Below are 27,167 nucleotides of genomic sequence, written 5' to 3'. Positions count from 1 at the left end.
ATGTAGATCCACTAGTCGATTTGTAGTCACATTTATTAAATGACAGAACATAAAACAAAATGGACTTTGTTTTAAAAAAAACAAGGACATATGCAAAACTTCATTACTACACAAGTCAGCTGTTGGTAACTTCAACTGCTTCACAGCAGTAGACTATCATGGTGGAGTACTGTGAAATGAATTATTCAGTATGTATTTGGCACAGCAAGTGGTGAGCATAACTTGATCTCTCATGGCAATACTGTACTGTATGAAAGGGTCTTACACAGAAGATAACTTTTTTTCCAGTCACTTATACCCCATACATCGAAGAAGTTAAGATTGGTCTACCACACTGAAACAATAAATGCACAAATTCGTACAAAATGAAGTGACTGTAAAAAAAATACACGCAACAGGCCCCAGGGAAGCCTAGGAGTTTCCTAACATGGCAAGCCCAGGGTCAGTCTCCGATTCTGGGCAGGCCTCCAGTCGAGCGAGCCTGTTCTGCTCCAAGGCGATGGCCTCCGCTGAGTGTTTGCATTTCTCTGATCCACACTGGCAGGTGAAGTATTTACTCTTTATGTCCCAGAAGCGGTCTCCATAATCAAACCTGTTTACACAGAAAGAGCATTGACACAATTCTCAGCCTGGAATTACAATGCATGTTAATATCACAATCCTAGTGGAATAAACAATATACTCAGGCCATTTTATTTCTGGTGCAAGAAAAGTGATACACGGAATAGATGCTACGGTTACTGAAAAAGTGGTGCCAAATCATGTTTCAACTTTCCTAAGGCAGTAACAAAATCACTCCACTGGGCTTCCATTTTGTGTCTGGCGCTCAGATCCACAGTGTGTGTGCGGTGCAGCCTCTCACCCTAGCTCCTGTCCTGTGAGGATGTCTCTGGAACTGAAGAAAGCAATGCGGGGGAAGCGCAGGTCCTGGTGTAGCATGAATACACGCACAGGGATGATGTTAGGGTCGCACAGATGGTTTATGAAGCGGCTGATGTTACCGTAGTAACGGGCATCGATGCAGTACACCTCCCCATCCTTTAGAGGGAAGGAGAGAGAGATGTATTAAGGTGGATAGGAATATCAGTGTAGTCCATTTTTTTTAAACTTCTGTGTCTAAATGACGGTAATGTCCACACCGGTTGTATTTGGCGCATGTGACAAATCAAATTAGAAATATTTTATTGTTTATGTGTAATCCTATGAGAGAAAAAAACAGATGAGGTACCTTATTGTCCAGGTCAAAGAGGTAGGAGTCATCTTCTCTTACATCTGCCTCTGCATCAGAGATCAGTTCTCCAACATATCTGTGTGGAGAGAAATGTTACTTACATTCATCAACAAGCCAATGAATTAATTGACAAACTGTCAAAACATTAAATTAGCCAATCATACTGTTGGAGCCAAAATCCAATTTTCTTTGTGCTATATTTGTTTTGCTCCATTTAGAAACATATTTTTGAATATAAGTATACATATTGCATTATAAATTAATGAGTATGGTTGATGAACATGTTTTTTTTGGTTTTCATGGGTATTTAAAAGCATTATGGAGCCTTTTTCCCTTTCATGTTCCCCTTCCCTTTACCTATTTAGGTTTTTGGCAGTAGGAGTCAACTTGGCCTCATGTATGGCAGTACTTACAGTTTTTTGACTGCTACGCAAATAGTTGGAACTAAAGAAAGCTGTTATTAGTCTATACTTTGTGTTTACCGTTTAAATCTGATCAATTTGACCACCGAGGGAATATAGCCCATGAAAATACCTTTGTATGGAAAATAAAATGTATGCTCGTTTTTACACTATCGGAGCATACCTGTGGCCTCAAGGCAAGTTTGGAATTGGATTACGAATTGCCTTTATACACACACATTTTCTTTGAATAACCAAACGCACACACTTACTCGCAGATGAAGCTGCCTTGGGGAATGTCCTGTAGAGCCCGTACTCCCCATCCCATCTTCTCTGTCCGGTACAACTGTAGACGCACCCTAAGAGTGAGAGAACGTATACAAGTGATATTGTACCAGGACACAGACCAGAGTAAGACTAGCATTTTAGTCATTTAGCAAACGCCGTTATCCAGAGTGGCTTACAGTAGTGAGTGCATACATATTTCTTACCCCCGTGGGAATCAAACACACAACCCTAGCATTGCAAGCACCACGCTCTACCAACTGAGCCACACGGGACAATGTAAGACGTCAAACACCACCATCATAAAGACTGACAAGATAAATCAAAGTATGTGTTTGAGTAAGAGATGAGGGTACAGTCATAGATACAGTGCCTTCAGTATTCATACCCCTGGACTTATTCCACATTTTGCTGTGCAACAGACTGAATTCAAAACTTATTAAATTGATTTCTCAACCATCAACACCCCATAATGACAGTGAAAATACGGTTTTAGAAATTGTAGCAAATTGTAGCAAAATTGTAGCAAATTCATTCAATTATATACAGAAATATCTCATTTATATACAGTACCAGTCAAAAGTTGACACCTACTCCATTCAAGTTTTTTTTTATTTGTATCATTTTCTACATTGTAGAATAATAGTGAAGACGCATGAGATTCTGAGATTCTTCAAAGTAGCCACCTTGATGACAGCTTTTCACACGCTTGGCATTCTCTCAACCAGCTTCATGAGGTGGTCACATGGAATGCATTTCAATTAACAGGTGTGCCTTCTTAACTTAGAGTGTAGGGGGCAGGATTTTTGTTTTTGGCTAAAAAACATACCCATTTGAAACTGCCGATTTCTCAGGCCCAGAAACTAGAATATACAAAAAATTGTCAGATTAGGATAGAAAACACTAAAGTTTCCAAAACTGTCAAAATATTGTCTGAGTCCCGGGTGGCACAGTGGTTGATGGCACAGCGCCAGCTGTGCCATCAGAGTCCCTGGGTTCGCGCCCAGGCTCTGTCGTAACCGGCCGCGACCGGGAGGTCCGTGGGGCGACGCACAATTGGCCTAGCGTCGCCCGGGTTAGGGAGGGCTTGGTTGGTAGGGGTGTCCTTGTCTCATCGCGCACCAGCGACTCCTGTGGCGGGCTGGGCGCAGTGTACGCTAACCAAGGTGGCCAGGTGCACAGTGTTTCCTCCGGCGCATTGGTGCGGCTGGCTTCCGGGTTGGATGTGCGCTGTGTTAAGAAGCAGTGCGGCTTGGTTGGGTTGTGTATTGGAGGACGCATGACTTTCAACCTTCATCTCTCCCGAGCCCGTACGGGAGTTGTAGCGATGAGACAAGATAGTAGCTACTACAACAATTGGATACCACGAAATTGGGGAGAAAAAGGGGTAAAAAAAATATATATATATATATATTTTGTCTGAGTATAACATATCTGATATTGCAGGCGAAAACCTGAGGAAAATCAAACCTGGAAGTGCTGTTTTTCCCGAAAGCGCTCTGTTCCATTGGGATGCCTTGCCTCCATTTAAAGGGATATCAACCAGATTCCTTTTCCTACGGCTTCCTCAAGGTGTCAGTCTTTAGACATAGTTTCAGGCTTTTATTTTGAAAAATGAGCGAGAAAGATAACATCGCGTCAGTGTTCGCAGAGTTTTGCTTGTGCAACAGAGTGGGGCACCCATTGTCTCTCCCTCTCCTATTGAAAAAGTGACAGTCCCGGTTGATATATTATCAATTATATATTTTAAAAACAACCTGAGGAATGATTATAAAAAACGTTTGACATGTTTCTGTGGACATTACGGATACTATTTGGAATTTTCGTCTGCGATGTCGTGACCGCTCGAGCCTGTGGATTTCTGAACATAACGCGCGAAACAAATGGAGGTATTTTGGATATAACAATCATCTTTATGGAACAAAAGGAACATCTATTGTGTAACTGGGAGTCTCGTGAGCGCAAACATCCGAAGATCATCAAAGGTAAGCGATTTAATCTATTGCTTTTCTGACTTTCGTGACCAATCTACTTGGCTGCTAGTGTTTAATATTTTGTCTACTGAGAGAGATGTTCTTACATAAACGCTTGTTATGCTTTCTCCAAAAAGCTTTATTGAAATGTGACACGCCAGGTGGATTAACAAGCTAAACTGTGTTTTGCTATATTGCACTTGTGATTTCATGAAAATTAAATATTTTTAGTAATTTACTTAGAATTTGGCGCGCTGCAATTCAGCGGGTGTTGATGAAAATGATCCCGCTAAAGGGATGGGTGCGTCAAGAAGTTAAAAGTTAATTTGTGGAATTTCTTTCCTTAATGCGTTTGAGCAAATCAGTTGTGTTGTGACAAGGGGGGTGGGTATACAGAAGATAGTCCATATTATGGCAAGAAAAGCTCGAAAAACTACAGCATCATTACTTTAAGACATGAAGGTCAGTCAATGTGGAGCATTAAGAACTTTGAACATTTCTTCAAGTGCAGTCGCAAAAACCATCATGTGCTGTGATGAAACTGGCTCTCATGAGGACCGCTAGAGGAAAGAAAGACCCAGAGTTACCTCTGCTCCAGAGTATAAATTCATTAGCGTTAACTGCACCTCAGATTGCAGCCCAAATAAATGCTTCACATAGTTCAAGTAACAGACACCTCTCAACAACTGTTCAGAGGAGACTGCATGAATCAGGCCTTCATGGTCAAATTGCTGAAAAGAAACCACAACCAAAGGACACCAATAAGAAGAAGAGACTTGTTTGGGCCAAGAAACATGAGCAATGGACATTAGACCGGTGGAAACCACTCCCCATCTAACTTAACAGAGCTTGAGAAAATCTGCAAGGAACATTGGGAGAAAAACCCCAAACCCAGACGTGTAACGCTGATAGACATACAATGCCTTGCGAAAGTATTCGGCCCCCTTGAACTTTGCGACCTTTTGCCACATTTCAGGCTTCAAACATAAAGATATAAAACTGTATTTTTTTGTGAAGAATCAACAACAAGTGGGACACAATCATGAAGTGGAACGACATTTATTGGATATTTCAAACTTTTTTAACAAATCAAAAACTGAAAAATTGGGCGTGCAAAATTATTCAGCCCCCTTAAGTTAATACTTTGTAGCGCCACCTTTTGCTGCGATTACAGCTGTAAGTCGCTTGGGGTATGTCTCTATCAGTTTTGCACATCGAGAGACTGACATTTTTTCCCATTCCTCCTTGCAAAACAGCTCGAGCTCAGTGAGGTTGGATGGAGAGCATTTGTGAACAGCAGTTTTCAGTTCTTTCCACAGATTCTCGATTGGATTCAGGTCTGGACTTTGACTTGGCCATTCTAACACCTGGATATGTTTATTTTTGAACCATTCCATTGTAGATTTTGCTTAATGTTTTGGATCATTGTCTTGTTGGAAGACAAATCTCCATCCCAGTCTCAGGTCTTTTGCAGACTCCATCAGGTTTTCTTCCAGAATGGTCCTGTATTTGGCTCCATCCATCTTCCCATCAATTTTAACCATCTTCCCATCAATTTTAACCATCTTCCCTGTCCCTGCTGAAGAAAAGCAGGCCCAAACCATGATACTGCCACCACCATGTTTGACAGTGGGGATGGTGTGTTCAGCTGTGTTGCTTTTACGCCAAACATAACGTTTTGCATTGTTGCCAAAAAGTTCAATTTTGGTTTCATCTGACCAGAGCACCTTCTTCCACATGTTTGGTGTGTCTCCCAGGTGGCTTGTGGCAAACTTTAAACGACACTTTTTATGGATATCTTTAAGAAATGGCTTTCTTCTTGCCACTCTTCCATAAAGGCCAGATTTGTGCAATATACGACTGATTGTTGTCCTATGGACAGAGTCTCCCACCTCAGCTGTAGATCTCTGCAGTTCATCCAGAGTGATCATGGGCCTCTTGGCTGCATCTCTGATCAGTCTTCTCCTTGTATGAGTTGAAAGTTTAGAGGGACGGCCAGGTCTTGGTAGATTTGCAGTGGTCTGATACTCCTTCCATTTCAATATTATCGCTTGCACAGTGCTCCTTGGGATGTTTAAAGCTTGGGAAATATTTTTGTATCCAAATCCGGCTTTAAACTCCTTCACAACAGTATCTCGGACCTGCCTGGTGTGTTCCTTGTTCTTCATGATGCTCTCTGCGCTTTTAACGGACCTCTGAGACTATCACAGTGCAGGTGCATTTATACGGAGACTTGATTACACATTGTATTTATCATCATTAGTCATTTAGGTCAACATTGGATCATTCAGAGATCCTCACTGAACTTCTGGAGAGAGTTTGCTGCACTGAAAGTAAAGGGGCTGAATAATTTTGCACGCCCAATTTTTCAGTTTTTGATTTGTTAAAAAAGTTTGAAATATTCAATAAATGTCATTCCACTTCATGATTGTGTCCCACTTGTTGTTGATTCTTCACAAAAAAATACAGTTTTATATCTTTATGTTTGAAGCCTGAAATGTGGCAAAAGGTCGCAAAGTTCAAGGGGGATGAATACTTTCGCAAGGCACTGTATACAAGGAGACTCTCAAAGCTATAATCACAGCCAAATGTGCTTCTACAATGTATTGACTCAGGGGTAGTAATACTTATGTGAATGAGATTTCAGGATACAATTTCTAATACATTTGCAAAACTTTCTAAAATCATGTTTTCACCTTGTCATTATGGGTATTGTGTGTAGATGGTGAGAATAAAAAAATAAAAAAATTAAAAAAAAATAATAATAATGTTTTACCCACTTCGAATTCAGGCTGTAACAACAAAATGTGGAATAAGTCATGGGGTATGAATACTTTCGGGAAGGCACTCTATATATACACACAATAGTGTTCTAATTTAATTTCAATATGTACAGTCGTGTAGAAACACAGCTCTTACTTGATCCCCGCCTGCACCACTCTGTTCTTGCAGGTGCGGTAGCAGGAGCACGCCAGGTTACACTCAAATATGAGAGGCGGTTCGATCTTATTGAACTCCTGGAGCAACCGGTGGTCCTGGTAAACACAGAAAACAAATGTAATCCCCCAAGAAAGATGCTGCGCCCCCATTGGGTCAATCAGTGTACATTTGTAAATACCGGATCTCTTTCGCCAGACGCAACATTCGTCAAAACAGAACCATCACCCTCTCAGAAGCTTGTCTGGTGCGTAAAACCCGCGAATTCAGACAAAGAAAAAGGTTTAATGGGCTCGTGCTCAAAATGTCACAAAGCTTACTTCATTATTTTTATTTTGTTATTATTATTATTTTCTCTGCATCAGTGATAGCGTACACAGACGTTTCGGCTTTACAGCCTTCTTCAGTGTGTAGATACAATTATCTTAATTTAAAAACAGCATTTGTCAAGAACAACCAATGAGCAGCAGGTGCTTTAAATCAGGGTTGCCACTCATCTGACAATCAGAGAAGTGGCTTTTCTACCGGTATACAAATTTGTCAAAGAAATACATATTTATAGGGTATATGAGCGGGCACAAGGACAACTCACGAATCAACTGCGCCAGGTGTCTGCTCCCCTGAATACATCATATCAATTCATGAGACAGCCCACCACAAAGGACATCAGGCACAGCCGTTCATAAATATGTTGGGCCAACTCAAACGTTACGCAAAATCTGATATACAAGAACACTGTCCATAACAGTTTAAATGTAGCTTATAGGAGGGAGGTGAAATCTAATTCTTCGTTTAAACGGAATTTAATTGATATATATCCACATGGCTTCTCTTCGGAGTAATTTGTCATAAATCACCTCTACATGGTGGACAAACTTTTTAGATCACGACGCAACGCAATTATGTATCTCGCAATTGGCGAGGTGATATCTAGACGTCTATGTTCTATGGTGTACTTTCAAGGCACAATGTTTTTCCAAAATGAATCTTATTGCAAGAACACCAACATATAAATAACTCCTTTAGTAGTGCAAGTTATACATGACTATGTTTCCTTATGGTGCTTCAAGAGGGACATGATCTAACGGGGAAGCAACCTTTTAGGAAAGCCCCTTTTCTCTCTCCGACCACATCGGATTTAACATGTTTGATAGATTTCTTGATCGTTTGTAGGTGAATAAAAGTGGATTCTGGAAGTATGAATTTAAAGAGGAGTCTGATAATATATTCCAATGTTCATTCTCAATATACTTGATGCCATTACAGCCATCATTGAAAGTAAGTATATAGTTTACAGAAAACTGTTTATTCCGTTTTTGTTAGGATTTATTAAGAAACTGGATTCTGTTCAAGTTTAACTCTTTTTTTTAAAGCCAGGTATCCTCAAGTGAAAAAAACTCAAGGAGAAAATGTAATTGTTAATGATATTCTTCCTCTGTGTCACAGATGCAACGCAGTCAATGAAGTTGGTTTACTGGCAAACCTCATCTTAGGGGGAAGAGGCTGTAAACCCGAAACATCCGTTATCCCGGATGCAGTGAAAATCCTTTATTTTATCAAATACAGTAACAGTCAAAAGTTTGGACACTTCATTCTAGGGATTTTATTTTTTACTATGAAATAACACATATGGAATCATGTAGTCATAAAAAAAAAAGTTAATTAAAAATATTTATTTTATTTGAGATTTTCAAGTAGCCTGCCTTGAACACAGCTTTGCACACTCTTGGCATTCTCTCAACCAGCTTCACCTGGAATGCTTTTCCAAAGTCTTGAAGGAGTTGCTGAGCACTTGTTAGCTGCTTTCCATCACTCCGCGGCCAAACCATCTCAATTGGGTTGAGGTCAGGAGATTGTGGAGACCAGGTCATCTGATGCATGACTCAATCACTCTCCTTCTTGGTCAAATTGCCCTTAGACAGCCTGGAGGTGTGTTGGGTCATTGTCCTGTTGAAAAACAAATGAGTCCCACAAAGCCCAAACCAGATGGAATGGCGTATCGCTGAGGAATGCTGGGGTAGCCATACTGGTTAAGTGTGCCTTGAATTCTAAATAAAATCACTGACAGTGTCACCAGCAAAGCACACCCACCATCACACCTCCTCCTGCATGTATCAGGGTGGGAACCACATGCGGAGATCAATACGTTCACCTACTCTACACCTCTCTTACAAAGACACGTGGTTGGAACCCAAAATCTCAAATTTGGACTCATCAGACCAAAAGGACAAATTTCCAGCGGTCTAATGACCATTGCTCGTGTTTCTTGGCACAAGCAACTTTCTTCATATTGGTGTCCCTTAGTAGTAGTTTCTTTCATTAATTTGAACATGAATGCCAGATTTACGCAGTCTCCCCTGAACAGTTGATGTTGAGATGTGTCTGTTACTTGAACTCTGTAAACCATTTATTTGGGCTGCAAATTCTGAGGCTGGTAACTCTAATGAACTTATCCTCTGCAGCAGAGGTAACTCTGGGTCTTTCATTCCTGTGGCGGTCCTCATGAGAGCCAGTTTTATCATAGCGCTTGATGTTTTTTGCGAAGGCACTTGAAGAAACTTTCAAAGTTCTTAAATTTTCCGTACTGACTGACCTTCATGGCTTAAAGTAATGATGGACTGTCGTTTCTCTATGCTTATTTGAGCTGTTCTTGCCATAATATGGACTTGGTATTTTACCAAATAGGGCTATCTTCTGTATACCACCCATACCATGTCACAACACAACTGATTTGCTCAAACGCATTTAAGGAAATACATTTCACAAATGTACTTTTAACATAGCACACCTGTCAATTGAAATGCATTCCAGGTGACTACCTCATGAAGCTGGTTGAGAGAATGCCAAGAGTGTGCAAAGCTGTCATCAAGGCAAAGGGTGGCTACTTTGAAGAACCTAATTTGTTTATAACTTTTTGGGTTAGTACAAGAGTCCATGTGTTATTTCATTTAAGTCTTCACTATTATTCTTCTTCATTGTTGCAAATAGTAAAAAGAAAATGAAAAACCCTGCATTGAGTAGGTGTCCAGACATGACTGGTACTGTAATTAAGTAAGCTTTATGCAACATTTTTTTCAGACGTTTCATCTACCCAAGTTGTCAAAATTGGGCCAGTGAAGTCTGAGGTATCACGTGGGTTAGCTAGACTCATATCCCTGAGCATGTGTGACAAATTTCAGCACTCTGATAAAAAAAATCAAGAGAAACAAACATGTGCCTGTTATAGCGCCCCCGTGTGGCCTGATATGAATGTTCTTGCATATGTTGAATCTTGACAGTGTTCACATCATGTGTACCAAATTGTTACAATATGAATATCCTTGACTGACTTATATGCATTTGTGTGCCAGATCACACCCACGTGAATGTTTATTGGTCAATAGCAGCCATGTTGTTTTAGGTACTCGTCTGGAAAATATTGCTTTGTCCATAGATGCCACATATCAAGTTTTGTACAGATCAGTCAGGGGTGAGGGCGTGACCCTTTCAATGTTACCATTTTCAATCTATGGTTATTGCGCCACCATCTGGCCAATCAGTGTAATTTTGTAAAGTCTGGATCTCTATGGCAAGACTCATCATTCACCCAAGTTGTCAAAATAGGGCCATTGTGTCTGAGATATCGTGTGTGACGAACGTACAAACGGAGATGGAGACAGATCCACAGTCCCCTCCCCAATTTCATCATGGGTGACAAAAGGGACATACAGTTTGTTACACTTTATTTGGAAAGTCCATCACAAATAATCTATGTTTAACAAACTATCCACAGTTCAATAAGATGATAATGTGTACAATTTGAAGAAGCAAGCTCTCTGAAAACCCAGGATTTTTACAAGGTTCCAGATTGTTTCCTTATTCAAATATATTTTAAAAACTACAACATTTACAGCTAGAACGGCTGAATACTTTAAAATCCAAATAAAGTGGGGTGTAAAATAAATGTGTCACTAACCTTGTCGTACCAGCAGCGGATACTGAGCTGTCCACACAGACAGTTGCTGGAGGAGCAGTCATCTGTGCAGCTGCAGTGCTGAGGGACAGATACAGACACAGGTTTGTAGAAAGGGAAAACACATGCCTGATCAATGATAATAAGTATCATAGTATGGATCATCTAAAAGTGTGCGGTGTTACCATATGTATGTACCTGTAAGTGCGTGATGTTGCGGTCGATGTTCATGGCTGAAGTCTCACAGTTCTCGGAGACGTACTTGTAGTCTGAGGGACATCCCTCATCATCCACTGCGTTCACACAGGGGATAGGCACGTTCTCATACCCCTGGGCTACGTCACTGCTGATGATCTTCTCTGTACGAAGCATGCGATTGGCTATCCCTCTCCGCAGCTTCCGGTTTATCTGGAGTGACACCCAGACGGGCGAATCGGAACGCGCCAGAGAAAGAGGAGTGTCCCCCTCCCTGTTCATGATGTCAATGTCTGCCCCCCTAGAGAGGAAAAGCCTGTAGAGAGAAGGAGGTAAGCAATCAAAACAAACAAAGGTGCTAAAGTGCCCTTAAACACAGATCTAGGATCAGATTAGTGTATGGGGAGGGTAATCTCAGGGGGGGGGGGTGTAAAATGCTCAACTGGCTTCAGATTATCATCTACAGACAAATTCCTTCTATTCCAAACTGAGACACTATAGGAGTGACGGATGGATGCAATTGACAGGCCATAGGGCTACTCACGTGACACACTCGAGGAAGCCCTCCCTGGAAGCAATGTGTAGGGGAGTGTCCCCGTGCATGTTGACAGAGGACAGCTGGCAGCCAGCATTCAGCACCATCTCTGCTATCTCCACACAGCCTGCGAAGGACGCCCAGTGGAGACACACATTCATCTCCTAATTGAGAGAGGAGAGATTTTTATCATCCCAGGGGGACTTCAATCACAAATTAATGGACATATATATATATATATAGAAGAATTTGAGTCATATAACCAAAATTACCCACACCATTAAATAAAGAATCAAATGTTGTCGTTTCAAGGATTTGTGCCTATAAATCCTACATAACTTCCTTCAAAATCAGTTTGGCCATTGTATGCCAATATGTTGTTATACCAGGACAGAAAGACTAACCTTGTCCTTGAGGGTGACGTCAGCTCCCCTGTTAAGCAGTGCTCTGATGACATTGATGTGCTTATGCTCTGCAGCCCAGATGATAGAAGTCCAGCCTCCACTATCCTGAAAGGGGGATACAGCACATTGACAGAGGGTTAGGGGACTGGACAAAACAATAGTACTCAAGCCAATACAGCCAAACACAAGTGTTATGGTTCAGTACATTACATGGAACTGGTAGATTAAACATACAGATTTATTCTGCTGGTAACAGTTAATTAGTCAATAGACTGAGTTAAGAACTACAGGTACCTAACACTACCAAGTGACACATGATACAGTATCTGTTATTGAGTACATTGTAGGTATAGTAATCATTCAAAGGAAGAAGTTAGTGCTACGCAAAATAAAGGAGTACTACAGTGCAGAGACAAACATAACATACAGTTTGAAATTAGATACAAACTCTGGCATATGTCAAAAATAATAATAATAAAAAAACAATTAAAAAATATATAATTTTTTAAAAAGTTCATATCAAATAAAGATAATCATATTATCAACTGTGCATGAAGTCTGAATCGAGAAATAAATTATTTTTAAAAAAATTCTCAGAACACAAGACAACGTGGTCAATGAACATGACAAAGAGTGACACAGACTGATAAAACACACACTGACTTGTTGGTTGTTGCCACCCTGTCTAGAGCCCAAGAGTGTTCCTCTCTCGCTCTTCCCCACCTGTGCGTTGATGTCCACCTGTCCCGTCTCCAACAAAAGGGTGACAATGTCCAGACTTCCCAGTTTGGCTGCGTGGTGGAGACCAGTGTAGCCATCTTCCTCCTGGAGAGAAGAGGGGGAGAAGAGAAGAAAAACAGAGGGAAACAGTGAGGAAAGGAAGATGGAAAGAGAATGGAAAAAAACAATAGTTTGGTGGAAAGTAGACAATAGGAGAGGTGGACAAAGAAATTCTCATTTTAATATTGGTCAGAAGTGGATAACTTGATCGCAATCAAGATTGTATTAACATACCGCCTACAGGTTCAAGCTACAGTTAGTCTAGAATAGATTCTCCTGTTGACTTCTGAGATGACTCAAGGTGATTATCAAGTTCTTTCAGGTTTAAATCCTTTACGGCTCATGTTATTAGAGCCACTACTAATGTTAGCGGGTCGGCTTTGGTATAGGGGCTGTTTACCAGACACTCACAGTGTGATAGACGCAGGCTCCACTCTGGACCAGGTACCTGGTCACTTCCACATGGTTGTTGATGATGGCCTCCAGGAGAGGGGTCCTCATGGATTTGTCTTGGACATCCAGTTTCGCGCCTGCCTGTAGATAGACGAGACATTTATTTGAGCACTCTGGTGAATAAGAACTGTATGAGAGACACTCTGATCCATATTTGGGTGAATAAGTGTAAAGGAGTCACTTATCACTGACCATAACGATAAAAAGCAGGGTCGTATTCATTTGGGCACACCATAGTAGAACGTTTGCAACAGAAAACTGCCTAATGAATTTCACGCAGTTGTAATTGAAGAGAAAAGATTGTTCACCTGCACCAACATGTAGCAGACCTCCAGCAGGCCTCTCTGGGCTGCAACGTGGAGAGCACAGCGTCTGTTCTGGGATTCAGCCTGGTAGGCTGGGTCTATGCCCTCCACTGAACCAAACATAGAGAGGACATGGAGTGGAGGGGTTATTAGCAGCAGTAGGAGTCAATGTCATCTCATTCATTCACTTGCATACGACCCTGTATCACCGCCTGGTATGGCAACTGCTCCGCCCATAACCGTAAGGCTCTCCAGAGGGTAGTGCGGTCTGCACAACGCATCACCGGGGGCAAACTACCTGCCCTCCAGGACACCTACACCACCAGATGTCACAGGAAGGCCAAAAAGATCATCAAGGACAACAACCACCCGAGCCACTGCCTTTTCACCCCGCTATCATCCAGAAGGCGAGGTCAGTACTGGTGCATCAAAGCAGGGACCGAGAGACTGAAAAACAGCTTCTATCTCAAGGTCATCAGACTGTTAAACAGCCATCACTAACATTGAGTGGCTGCTGCCTACCTACAGACTCAAATCTCTAGCCACTTTAATAATTGGATGTAATAAATGTACCACTAGTCACTTTAAACAATGCCACTTTATATAATGTTTACATACCCTACATTACTCATCGCATATACTGTACTCTATACCATCTACTGCATCTTGCCTATGCCGTTCTGTACCATCACTCATTCATATATTTTTATGTACATATTCTTATTCATTCCTTTACACTTGTGTGTATATAAGGTAGTTGTTGTCATCACGTCCGGCGCCGACAGAGATGGCCGCCTCGCTTCGCGTTCCTAGGAAACTATGCAGTTTTTTGTTTTTTTACGTGTTATTTCTTACATTAGTACCCCAGGTCATCTTAGGTTTCATTACATACAGTCGAGAAGAACTACTGAATATAAGATCAGCATCAACTCACCATCAGTACGACCAAGAATATGTTTTTCGCGACGCGGATCCTGTGTTCTGCCTTACAAACAGGACAACGGAGTGGATCCTATGCAGCGACCCAAAAAAACGACTCCGAAAGAGAGGGAAACGAGGCGGTCTTCTGGTCAGACTCCGGAGACGGGCACAGCGCGCACCACTCCCTAGCATTCTTCTTGCCAATGTCCAGTCTCTTGACAACAAGGTTGATGAAATCCGAGCAAGGGTAGCATTCCAGAGGGACATCAGAGACTGTAACGTTCTTTGCTTCACGGAAACGTGGCTTACTGGAGAGACGCTATCCGAAGCGGTGCAGCCAACAGGTTTCTCCACGCATCGCGCAGACAGGAAAAAACATCTTTCTGGTAAAAAGAGGGGCGGGGGCGTATGCCTTATGACTAACGTGACATGGTGCGATGAAAGAAACATACAGGAACTCAAATCCTTCTGTTCACCTGATTTAGAATTCCTCACAATCAAATGTAGACCGCATTATCTACCAAGAGAATTCTCTTCGATTATAATCACAGCCGTATATATCCCCCCCCAAGCAGACACATCGATGGCTCTGAACGAACTTTATTTAACTCTCTGCAAACTGGAAACAATTTATCCGGAGGCTGCATTCATTGTAGCTGGGGATTTTAACAAGGCTAATCTGAAAACAAGACTCCCCAAATTTTATCAGCATATCGATTGCGCAACCAGGGGAGGAAATACCTTGGACCATTGTTACTCTAACTTCCGCGACGCATATAAGGCCCTGCCCCGCCCCCCTTTCGGAAAAGCTGACCACGACTCCATTTTGTTGATCCCTGCCTACAGACAGAAACTAAAACAAGAGGCTCCCACGCTGAGGTCTGTCCAACGCTGGTCCGACCAAGCTGACTCCACACTCCAAGACTGCTTCCATCACGTGGACTGGGAGATGTTTCGTATTGCGTCAGATAACAACATTGACGAATACGCTGATTCGGTGTGCGAGTTCATTAGAACGTGCGTTGAAGATGTCGTTCCCATAGCAACGATTAAAACATTCCCTAACCAGAAACCGTGGATTGATGGCAGCATTCGTGTGAAACTGAAAGCTCGAACCACTGCTTTTAATCAGGGCAAGGTGTCTGGTAACATGACCGAATACAAACAGTGCAGCTATTCCCTCCGCAAGGCTATCAAACAAGCTAAGCGCCAGTACAGAGACAAAGTAGAATCTCAATTCAACGGCTCAGACGCAAGAGGCATGTGGCAGGGTCTACAGTCAATCACGGACTACAGGAAGAAACCCAGCCCAGTCACGGACCAGGATGTCTTGCTCCCAGGCAGACTAAATAACTTTTTTGCCCGCTTTGAGGACAATACAGTGCCACTGACACGGCCTGCAACGAAAACATGCGGCCTCTCCTTCACTGCAGCCGAGGTGAGTAAGACATTTAAACGTGTTAACCCTCGCAAGGCTGCAGGCCCAGATGGCATCCCCAGCCGCGCCCTCAGAGCATGCGCAGACCAGCTGGCCGGTGTGTTTACGGACATATTCAATCAATCCCTATACCAGTCTGCTGTTCCCACATGCTTCAAGAGGGCCACCATTGTTCCTGTTCCCAAGAAAGCTAAGGTAACTGAGCTAAATGACTACCGCCCCGTAGCACTCACATCCGTCATCATGAAGTGCTTTGAGAGACTAGTCAAGGACCATATCACCTCCACCCTACCTGACACCCTAGACCCACTCCAATTTGCTTACCGCCCAAATAGGTCCACAGACGATGCAATCTCAACCACACTGCACACTGCCCTAACCCATCTGGACAAGAGGAATACCTATGTGAGAATGCTGTTCATCGACTACAGCTCGGCATTCAACACCATAGTACCCTCCAAGCTCGTCATCAAGCTCGAGACCCTGGGTCTCGACCCCGCCCTGTGCAACTGGGTACTGGACTTCCTGACGGGCCGCCCCCAGGTGGTGAGGGTAGGCAACAACATCTCCTCCCCGCTGATCCTCAACACTGGGGCCCCACAAGGTTGCGTTCTGAGCCCTCTCCTGTACTCCCTGTTCACCCACGACTGCGTGGCCACGCACGCCTCCAACTCAATCATCAAGTTTGCGGACGACACAACAGTGGTAGGCTTGATTACCAACAACGATGAGACGGCCTACAGGGAGGAGGTGAGGGCCCTCGGAGTGTGGTGTCAGGAAAACAACCTCACACTCAACGTCAACAAAACTAAGGAGATGATTGTGGACTTCAGGAAACAGCAGAGGGAACACCCCCCTATCCACATCGATGGAACAGTAGTGGAGAGGGTAGCAAGTTTTAAGTTCCTCGGCATACACATCACAGACAAACTGAATTGGTCCACTCACACGGACAGCGTCGTGAAGAAGGCGCAGCAGCGCCTCTTCAACCTCAGGAGGCTGAAGAAATTTGGCTTGTCACCAAAAGCACTCACAAACTTCTACAGATGCACAATCGAGAGCATCCTGGCGGGCTGTATCACCGCCTGGTATGGCAACTGCACCGCCCTCAACCGTAAGGCTCTCCAGAGGGTAGTGAGGTCTGCACAACGCATCACCGGGGGCAAACTACCTGCCCTCCAGGACACCTACACCACCCGATGTCACAGGAAGGCCATAAAGATCATCAAGGACATCAACCACCCGAGCCACTGCCTGTTCACCCCGCTATCATCCAGAAGGCGAGGTCAGTACAGGTGCATCAAAGCTGGGACCGAGAGACTGAAAAACAGCTTCTATCTCAAGGCCATCAGACTGTTAAACAGCCACCACTAACACTGAGTGGCTGCTGCCAACACACTGACACTGACTCAACTCCAGCCACTTTAATAATGGGAATTGATGGGAAATGATGTAAATATATCACTAGCCACTTTAAACAATGCTACCTTATATAAATGTTACTTACCCTACATTATTCATCTCATATGCATACGTATATACTGTACTCTATATCATCGACGGTATCCTTATGTAATACATGTATCACTAGCCACTTTATACTATACTATGCCACTTTGTTTACATACTCATCTCATTTGTACATACTGTACCCGATACCATCTACTGTATCTTGCCTATGCTGCTCTGTACCATCACTCATTCATATATCCTTATGTACATATTCTTTATCCCCTTACACTGTGTACAAGACAGTAGTTTTGGAATTGTTAGTTAGATTACTTGTTATTACTGCATTGTCGGAACTAGAAGCACAAGCATTTCGCTACACTCGCATTAACATCTGCTAACCATGTGTATGTGACAAATAAAATTTGATTTGATTTGATTTGATTTGTGAAATTGTTAGATTACTTGTTAGATATTACTGCATGGTCGGAACTAGAAGCACAAGCATTTCGCAACACTCGCATTAACATCTGCTAACCATGTGTATGTGACAAATAAAATTTGATTTGACTTATGTGAAAGAACAGTGGTAACATGAGTTTCCAGAGCCGATGAAAGAGAGATGAGGAGAGCAAACCCCTTTAGACAAAATATGCAATCAAACCAGGAATGTCTATTTTACCAAACAGTAAAATAGGAACAGATTCCTTATGACACTTACTGAGCATGAGCAGAACTCGCTGCACCTCGCCCTGCTTGGCGGCTGGATAGAGCTGGCGGGGGTGGAACCTCAGCTTCTTCCTCCTGACCAATCACAACCAATAAATCACCAAGTGAGAACAGCTCCTATGTTATGGCTGTCAGGACTCTGTAAAATGCATCTCCCCCACACCTATTCCTTGGACTAACCACTGATCCAACACCATTAAATACATTTCCCCAATTCAGTCAGTTCAGAAAAGGGGAGGAAAGATGGATGTATTTTCAAAGCATCTAAACAGGGCTCAAGTGTAGCTGTAAACAATTCTCATGAATCATTGATTTGCAATAAAGAATTATTATTCTAAAAAAAACAGACCATTATTAGTCTATTTCATTATTTTGTCTCACCTCTCAGTGTCCTGGGTGAGAATAGCCTTCTGCAGCGCTGCCCTACTGGGCCCAGGGGGAAGTGCACTGGGACAGATTGGCTTCCCATTGGGCAGACAGAGGGAGGGTCCCACACTGTCCACTCCCCCCTCCCCTGGGGGAGCTGCGTTGACAGGCCCGGCTGCCACAGCAGCTTGGGGGGGCTGCTGCTCCGGGTCCTTCTTTACCACCCCACGCATCCTCGCACTGACGGATAGAGAAGAGAAAGAGTGTGTAAAAAAAAAAAGACTGGGACAATTAGGGTAGTGCGAATATCCATAATTTCCACATGAATAGTTATCAAATAATACAGAATCACAGACAATATGCAACAAGCAGAACAAAAGCACCCAATGATTGAAGTGCAGTGTAGAAGAAAAAAATCATACTGCATCCTACACTTAGTCATATCCCACATCTTCATTTCCCGCTTTCTGCCTCCATCCTCACCTGATAGGGCCTTCTGGCCTCTTCCCGTTCTTCAGCGCCCCCGTGGAGGCCGCCAGGGAGAGGGCCGAGGGAATGGAGGGTGGGAGGGACGGTGTGGTGGTGGAGGAGGCTGAGGTGGTGACCACAGTGACCGCAGATGCTGAGGGGGGGATGGTGACCTCTTGGGCCTCCGAGGCATCCTCGCCACAGTGGGGGCAGAAGAGCATGCCTGTGCCCATGCCCCTGCCCCTCCCAGCCCCCAGCACTGTCACACAGCCCCGGTGGAAGCGGTGGGCAATGCGCTGGTCCGGACAGCACTCTAGGAAGGTGCCCTGGGAGATCAGTTAGGGAGGGGTGTGTGGGTTAAGGCCAGGTCAAACATATACTGTACATGCAGACTTATAATGCATCTCAAGTGTCTGCAGTGCCCTCTCTGTCTCCTCTCCATCTTTACAGATCTGAAAACACAAGCTAAGTTTGAAAAGAATATGGAGGATGTCTACTTGGAATTTTCTTTCACCTAACCAGTTCAGACAGTATGTGTGATTGTGGGGGTGGCACAAAACCTCACCGCGATACAGAAGTATCCACATCCAGGGCAGCAGTGATGTTTGACCATATGTGACCGATGGCTCTCGCACAGCACCATGAGGGAAACCCGACTGGACGGGCGCATGGTCTCCCCCTTCAGAATGATATTGGTACAGCCCACCAGCTGTGAAAGAGAGGGAGAGGGAAAATTGAAAGGGAAAGTAAGTATTGAAGAGTCATATGTTGATTATAAATGAGATGAATCGCCTATATTCATTTAGCAGCGACTCCTAAAAATATGAAGTAAAAAATAAGTAGACGATAATGGAGATAAATATTTTTTCATAAAGATCATCTTTGAGAATTAACAACCAACAGAATAAAAACTAAACCAACAGAGAGAATCTAAAATTCCAAAAAAGTAACGGTATGGGGCCCCCATAGATTTAAGTGAATAAAAATAATGTTTGAGTCACTTAGATAGCATAAGAACACGGCATAAGCCATGGTAAAATGTGAAGAATTGCAGGAAATTTGCTTAAAATCTGCAAATTCTCTTCACCCCATGGCAAAATTTCAGGATATTTGTTTTAAACTGCTTTTTTTTTGTCTGTGCGGCCAAGAGCGCGACCTCTAAAACGTTCAGTCGAGACTGCACCATTGGCCACACCCAATACCAAGCTCCCCCCACACTAACTTTGCCACCGCTGCTGAAAAGAATCCTAGGTGAAACACAGCTTCATGTAGGCAACATGTGCATAGCCAGCCAGCCAGCCACACACACACCTCTCCATTGACGCTCTCTGTGGCCATGCAGAGTCTGTTGGGCCGTCTGCTGGTGCCGTCTACGCGTGGTGCTTCCATCCTGCAGCTGCACAGAGGCAGCTCCTCCAGACGCTCCGTCTCCCCACCATCACTGCCTTCTACACAGGCATGCAGATAACATCATCGGTGTTATTTGGTACTGTAGCAGATAATCAGTGCTATTCACTGAGAGCCATATCATGGCTTTAATTATGTTCGCAAATCATGTGTTCACAAGACATCAATGGGAGATTTGTGTCAAAGTTACAGAAAGCATACGTCAAGCTAGGATTTGACCCAGAGAGTCCATGGATAAAGACATGCGGATTGTATATTGGGTGTGAACACCATCTACACACCGTGGTGAGGTGAGCGTGTTAGGCTGTCTGCAGCCGCGATGTCCAGGGAGCCCAAGGCAACCTCTGTGTACTCGCGGGACCCACCTAGAGCAGATGCTGCCGACACTGCTGGGAGTTACAACAGAAAATAATAATTGACCAGCAATAGAGCACTGTGGTGATGATAGTGCCGGTGATAATACTATTTATACAAACTAATAAACATCTCCCTGTCACCCGCCTCTTCCTGCCTCTAATCCTTCGACTCTCTCTCTCCCTTTTCCCCGCCCTGGGCGAGTCCATGGCGAATCGCTGCTCACTTTGTTCCTCTGGCCCTGCCTCTGTGGGTCCGACTCAGAGCTCTGTGGACAAAGAGGGTTTGGTTGACCGGCAGAGAAACATTGCTTTGCCCAAATAGACATTATGTTCCAGCAAGGGAATCGAATGCAACACATATTGCCTAAAACTGCCTGGTAAATGATTGTAACTACCAACACAGGACGGGTTCAACTACTCACATGATCTGTCATGTTACCAGACTCCTCTGCCTCTCTTTCATGTAGCCTTTCCTCTATTCTACCATCTTCAGACTACAAAAGGAACAAATGAAAGATATACATATGGTAAGAGAGCAGCAACAGTGTCCTTGTAACTATTTAAAATTGTGGCTATTCAGCATTAACTCTAACTGGTACGCCAAGCAAAAAATATCTGAAAATTATATTTTCTGCAAAATGTGTATTGAGCCTCAGCATAGGCCAATAAATGAAATTGTTTGCCTGACTAAAAACTTTGATAGGTAAAGCGTCGCAAACTTCTCAACCAGCCGGTTGAGTTGCACAATTAGAGTAAACAAATTTTGTATAGGAATTTGCATATACTTTTAAAATAATTTTAAAAAATGATACATAAATTTACATTATGTCTGCGTCATTTACTTTTAATGGGCGATAGGCCCGGTTAAAAATGGGGACTGATATCAAATATTAATAAATATCATACACGTGTCAAAATATTAACATTAAAATGAATGTAAATTAATGCATTTACAGTTCAAATGCTTTGAGTATCAGTAAAATGACATGTACTGAATGATATTGTGAAACATACTGACGATAACAGGCAGACCGTGATTAATGATACAGATTTTAAATAAGTTGTGTATTTGCACAGACAAAAAAAATCCCAAAATATTTATCCATTGTCCATTTGACTTCTTGCATTCCTTTAATAGGCAACTCAACCACCTGGTAGAGCATATTTTTCAAGAGTTCCTAAAATTGTAAAACAAAATGTTAAAATTATTTGAATTACTTTTGTTTTAGATGTGAACAACATTTTATAATGTTGTAATTTTCCCATTTTATATACAATTAGTACAGAAAAATGTGTGATAAATAAGGTTCAGTTTTCTTCATGTTCACTTCCTGGTTTTCAACCATCTTTGAATGCGTGTTTAAACAAATATGGGATTTTGATAAAGAAAACTACATGACCATTTTACTAAATGGCATTGATCGAGATGATAAAACATGCCAAACTAAATTCATGTTTAATTTAATTTAAAATTGGTTGAACTGCCTGTTAAAGTGTATATACAAATGGGTTGTGGCCACACAATAATCATATTTATTCTGTGGTGAGCATATCAGTTACATTGATATTAGCCTCTGACCTTGCTGTCGGAATAGGCTGCATCCGTGTCGTCTCTTGCATAGGGGTTATAGAGAAGGAACTCGTCCTCATCTGCATCCTCCTCCAAGTCCTCCAGCCAACTATCACGCCGTCTCGCAGCCTCGCGGAGTACACGATCTTCCTGAAATTCAAGTAAGAAAAACTAAACGTTAGGTCAGGGTCACTCCTTAATTAATATCTCAACATGAGACCTATTATAAGCAACTATTATTTCACAAAGCTATTAGAAAGCACTGACACACCCCTTCCCTGTCCTTACCTTCTGCTCTGTGCCTATAGCGCTCTCTGCCTTCTCAGGTGTACAGTCAAAACCTTGGCCCAACCTTCTCCTTTTTGCTGCCGCTGAGTAAAAGACACACAATTAATGTGACATAATTCAAACTAAACAGTAAGTAATCTTACACAAACATTAAAGGAACGATTCACCCATTTTGAATGTTATATTGTGTGTGTGCATCTCTGAGCGACGTTCTATCGATTCCCAGAGGGGAAAAAAGTGGTGTACCAGCTATATCTCAGCCTGCTTGAATGGGGAATGGCTCAGAGACATGAAATGACCCCGGGAATCGATAGAACATCGCTCAGAGATGCACAAATAATATAGAACATTCAAAATGGGCTAATCTTTCCTTTAATTCAGTCTAAATGTATGCAATATTTCAACACGGACCAGTATCACTGTCTGTCGTGAAGCTGGTCGTGGGGTCCGTGGGGTTGACTGGCACGATTGGAGACTCAATGCATCTCACCTGAAAGGCAAAAACTCTATGGATCAGATGGTCAGGAAGTGGTTAATGTGACAGGAATAGAAACCTTGAGCGGGTAAAATACTCTTCTTGTCAACATACTAACAAACATAAGATATGGCCTTTTTGAGTGATATCACAATATAAATGGCTATTCTAAAGAATATAGTGCTACTACCAGCCATCGTCTTAGGAGACTCACCTGTGTAGGGGGAGGTCTGTTCATGGTCTTGCGAGCACGGTGTATCTTTGCTGTCTGGGGAGACGAGGATGAGGGATGGGGAGAGGAGGATGAGGGATGGGGAGAGGAGGATGAGGGATGGGGGGGGAGAGCTTTACTTCCAGGACCAAAAACACTCATCTTTGCTCTGCCAGGTGGAGAGGAAGTGGAGGAGAGTGAAGAGGATGTGGATGGAAGGGTCTTCGCTGCATGTCCTGTGAGTGGGGAATAAATGAAGGAATCATAGGTTAAACCAGATTATGAAAACTAAGGAAGAGAGAGAGAACTGACAATAAGATAAACATGAAATCAATGTTAATTCAGTCTTGTAACCATGGACACTAGAAAGATCAATCTTATACCTGCAAGGTTTCTGCTGGACACAGAAGAGGATGTTGTTGATAGTCGTTCGCTCTCCTCCCCGTTTTTCGAACCATCCCCCTGAATCTCCTGGAACAGCATTCCACCCATCGGCTCGGTGTCCTTCGTAACCACTGCTGTGGCAGTACTTGCATCACCTAGGAAACATGCAAAGCCTCTGCATCAACATGCACAGCACAACCCTAATAAAAATGTGTATATATTTGAAAATCTACAGTAGACAAATATTTACATCCATACCTTCATCTGTCTGGCTTGAGTCTCTCACTTTAGGTACGGTTTCCGATGCATCATTCTCAGAAAACTCCTAACATTGGGAAAATACATGAGCAGCACATGAGGCACTCACTTTTTGTGCAACAGTTTCAGATCACATTACAAATAATATACTGAATAAATGAATGAATACAACCGTAACAAGAGAAATGTTAACATCCATAATGGCTGGAAGTGTCATCTCCTTGGGTAATGTTGAAATTATAGTGAGTGACACAAATGCAAGCACGCATAGAAATGTAACTTTTCCTATTGTAACGTTGTGCACGAGCCAACTAGATAGCTACTGAAGTTGAAACATTTCAGTACCATTGAAAATGTTGGACGCTCAATCTCCACAAAATGTACTGCAAAATGTAGGAATATTTGCTATAAATGTTTAATTGTGAACCTTTTCCTAAATCTTCCAGAGCTCTTTTCTACCTGTGTCTGGCAAGCTAGTTAGCTACGTTAATTGTTTACGGGGGCTGGCTTCATACTAGCCGAATGCCAGAAACAAGAATATGCAAGCAAAACAACTTGCATTTCGTGTATGGATCTTCGATGTATTGAATAAATTACTAATTTTCAATCAACATAGCCGTTGTAAATTAGCTAGCTAAGAAAATAAAACGAAAATTTCTTTACCTTGGTCATTTTCTCAGCTGCCGACATGTTTCCAATGAAATTAGACGTATTTGACGTGGTGCGTGTAAACGTGCATTCTCCGCCCCTTTCTTCGCTGGCCTTTCTCTCGTTTCCGGGTTGGGACATCCGGTTTGTGCAATTCTATATCCGGTCTAAGGCGTATGGCCTTTTCGCAAACCAAAAATGTAGCGTATGTCTGTTCGAATTCGAGAGAAAAAACAGCCGTATCTAAAGCCGTTGAAGTCAATCGGGGTTGGGCTTGCTGGAATAGTGTTTCCACTGCCTCCAGAGTATTACTGATGTCAAATTGCTAACTAGAAATTGTAGAAAGTCATGTTGCTACAACTAGCTAGCTATGCAGATTTTCACCCTCACCACGCTGCAACTAACGTTACCCCATACTCCCGATGTTAGCTAGCCAAATTGGCTAAATTCGTCGCTACGAAAGCTAACTAACTTGATTCCTGGCATTGGCTACAAACTAGCAGGCTAACCAGACCACAGGTTTGAAAGGGTAACGTTAACTAGCTAGCTTTCGATCCCTGCTAGGTCACGTTAGCTAGATAACTTGCAGAGTTGAAACAAGCTAACGTTAGCTGGCATTCAAGGGCTGACTGTTCTTACATGTTCTATTGTGTAACGTTAGTGTAAAAAAATGAAGGATCCAACAATGTCAACAAATCACATTTTATTTGTCACATGCGCCGAATTACAACATGTTTTGACCTTGGAGTGAAATGCTTACTTACGTAATGTGCTGGGGCACCGGTTAGTTGAGGTAATGCATGTGGGTAGAGTTATTAAAGTGACTCATGCATAGATAATAACAAGAGTAGCGGTAGTGTAGAGTAGAAGGTGGCAATGCAAATACAATAGTCTGGGTAGACATTTGATTAGATGTTCAGTGGTCTTATGGGTGGCTTGGGGGTAGAAGCTGTTTAGAAGCGTCTTGGACCTAGACTTGGTGCTCCAGTACCGCAGTCTATGGCTAGGGTGACTGCAGTCTTTGACAATGTTTAGGGCCTTCCTCTGACACCGCCTGGTATAGAAGTTCTGGATGGCAGGAAGCTTGGTCCCAGTGATGTGGCCGAGCAGTTGCCATACCAGGTGTACCAGTATAACTTTAGACCGTTCCCTCGCCCATACCCGGGCGCGAACCAGGGACTCTGCACACAACTCCACGAAGCATCGTTACCCATCGCTCCACAAAAGCCGCGGCCCTTGCAGAGCAAGGGGAACCACTACTTCAAGGTCTCAGAGCAAGTGACGTCACCGATTGAAACGCTATTTAGCGCGCACCGCTAACTAAGCTAGCCGTTTCACATCCGTTACACAGGCAGTGATGCAACCAATGCTCTCGATGGTGCAGCTGAGGACCCATGCCAAATCTTTTCAGTCTCCTGAGGGGGAATAGGTTTTGTCGTGCCCTCTTCACGACTGTATTGGTGTGCTTGGACCGTGTTAGTTTGTTGGTGATGTGGACACCAAAGAACTTGAAGCTCTCAACCTCCTCCACTACAGCCCCGTCGATGAGAATGGGGGTGTGCTCGGTCCTCCTTTTCCTGTAGTCTACAATCATCTGCTTAGTCTTGATCACGTTGAGGGAGAGGTTGTTGTCTTGGTATACACAGTCAGGTCTCTGACCTCCTCCCAATATCCTGTCTCATTGTCGGTGATTAGGCCTACAACTGTTGTGTCATCGGCAAACCTACTGATGGTGTTGAAGTCGTGCCTGGCTGTGCAGGAATGGACTGAGCACGCACCGCTGAGGGGCCACCGTGTTGAGGATCAGCATGGTGGATGTGTTGTTACCTACCCTTACCACCTGGGGGCGGCCCGTCAGAAAGTCCAGGATCCAGTTGCAGAGGGATGTGTTTAGTCCCAGGGTCCTTAGCTTAGTGATGAGCTTTAGGGCACTGAGGTGTAGTCAATGAATAGCATTCTCACATAGATGTTCCCTTTGTCCAGGTGTGAAAGGGAAGTGTGGATCTGTTTGGGCGGTATGCAAATTGGAGTGGATCTAGGGTTTCTGGGATAATGGTGTTGATGTGAGCCATGACCAGCCTTTCAAAGCACTTCATGGCTACAGATGTGAGTGCTACGGGTTGGTAGTCTTCTTGAGTACAGGGACTATGGTGGTCTGCTTGAAACATGTTGGTATTACAGATATGTTGGTGAAGACACATGCCAGTTGATCAGCGCATGCTCTGAGTACATGTCCTGGTAAACCGTCTGGCTCTGCGGCCTTGTGAATGTTGACCTGTTTAAAGGTCTTGCTCACATCGGCTACGGAGAGCGTCATCACAGAGATGTCCGAAACAGCGTGTGCTCTCATGCATGCTTCAGTGTTTCTTGCCTCGAAGCGAGCATAAAAGGCATTTAGCTCGTCTGGTAAGCTCGCATCACTGGGCAGCTCGCGGCTTGGTTTCCCTTTGTAGTTCGTAATAGTTTGCAAGCCCTGCCAACTGGCAATCTCTTCATTCAAAGACTCAATCATGTAAACTCTTACTGACGGTTGTGGCTGCTTTATGTGATGTATTGCTGTCTCTACCTTCTTGCCCTTTGTGCTGTTGTCTGTGGCCAATAATTTTTGTACCATGTTCTTTATGTTATGTTGCTACCATGCTGTGTTATGTGTTGCTGCCTTGCTATGTTGTCTTAGGTATTTCTTTATGTAGTCAAATCATCAAATCAAATGTATTTATATAGCCCTTCGTACATCAGCTGATATCT

The 27,167-nt window shown here is 43.2% G+C and overlaps 1 protein-coding gene across 2 annotated transcripts; it reads right to left on the bottom strand.

The window, feature by feature from the left end:
• Positions 1 to 19: 19 nt before the first annotated feature.
• LOC110487637 (histone-lysine N-methyltransferase EHMT2) lies at positions 20 to 27,167 on the bottom strand. 2 transcript variants are annotated; one of them, XM_036971049.2, is made up of 27 exons: positions 24,435 to 27,167; positions 23,772 to 23,838; positions 23,513 to 23,668; positions 23,133 to 23,365; positions 22,855 to 22,933; positions 22,444 to 22,526; positions 22,165 to 22,305; positions 21,008 to 21,079; positions 20,731 to 20,851; positions 20,511 to 20,615; positions 20,134 to 20,270; positions 19,388 to 19,531; positions 18,838 to 19,148; positions 18,370 to 18,594; positions 17,981 to 18,063; positions 13,455 to 13,561; positions 13,105 to 13,227; positions 12,577 to 12,738; positions 11,914 to 12,018; positions 11,519 to 11,673; positions 10,978 to 11,290; positions 10,783 to 10,860; positions 6,810 to 6,925; positions 1,905 to 1,991; positions 1,229 to 1,307; positions 863 to 1,038; positions 20 to 592 (listed from the first exon to the last, which is right to left on the bottom strand). In XM_036971049.2, the coding sequence occupies exons 1-27, from the start codon at positions 24,558 to 24,560 to the stop codon at positions 412 to 414; spliced, it is 3,765 nt and encodes a 1,254-aa protein (XP_036826944.2). In that variant the 5' UTR covers positions 24,561 to 27,167; the 3' UTR covers positions 20 to 411. The 2 variants fall into 2 exon arrangements, with proteins under 2 accessions (XP_036826944.2, XP_036826946.2); XM_036971051.2 differs by having other exon boundaries at positions 12,637 to 12,738.

The sequence above is a fragment of the Oncorhynchus mykiss genome, chromosome 30 (genome assembly GCF_057628025.1).
Source record: "Oncorhynchus mykiss isolate SJ-2025 chromosome 30, ASM5762802v1, whole genome shotgun sequence".
NCBI classification, from domain to species: Eukaryota; Metazoa; Chordata; class Actinopteri; order Salmoniformes; family Salmonidae; genus Oncorhynchus; species Oncorhynchus mykiss.
Note: the sequence above shows the minus strand (reverse complement) of the source record. Positions and strands in the feature narration are given on the sequence as shown.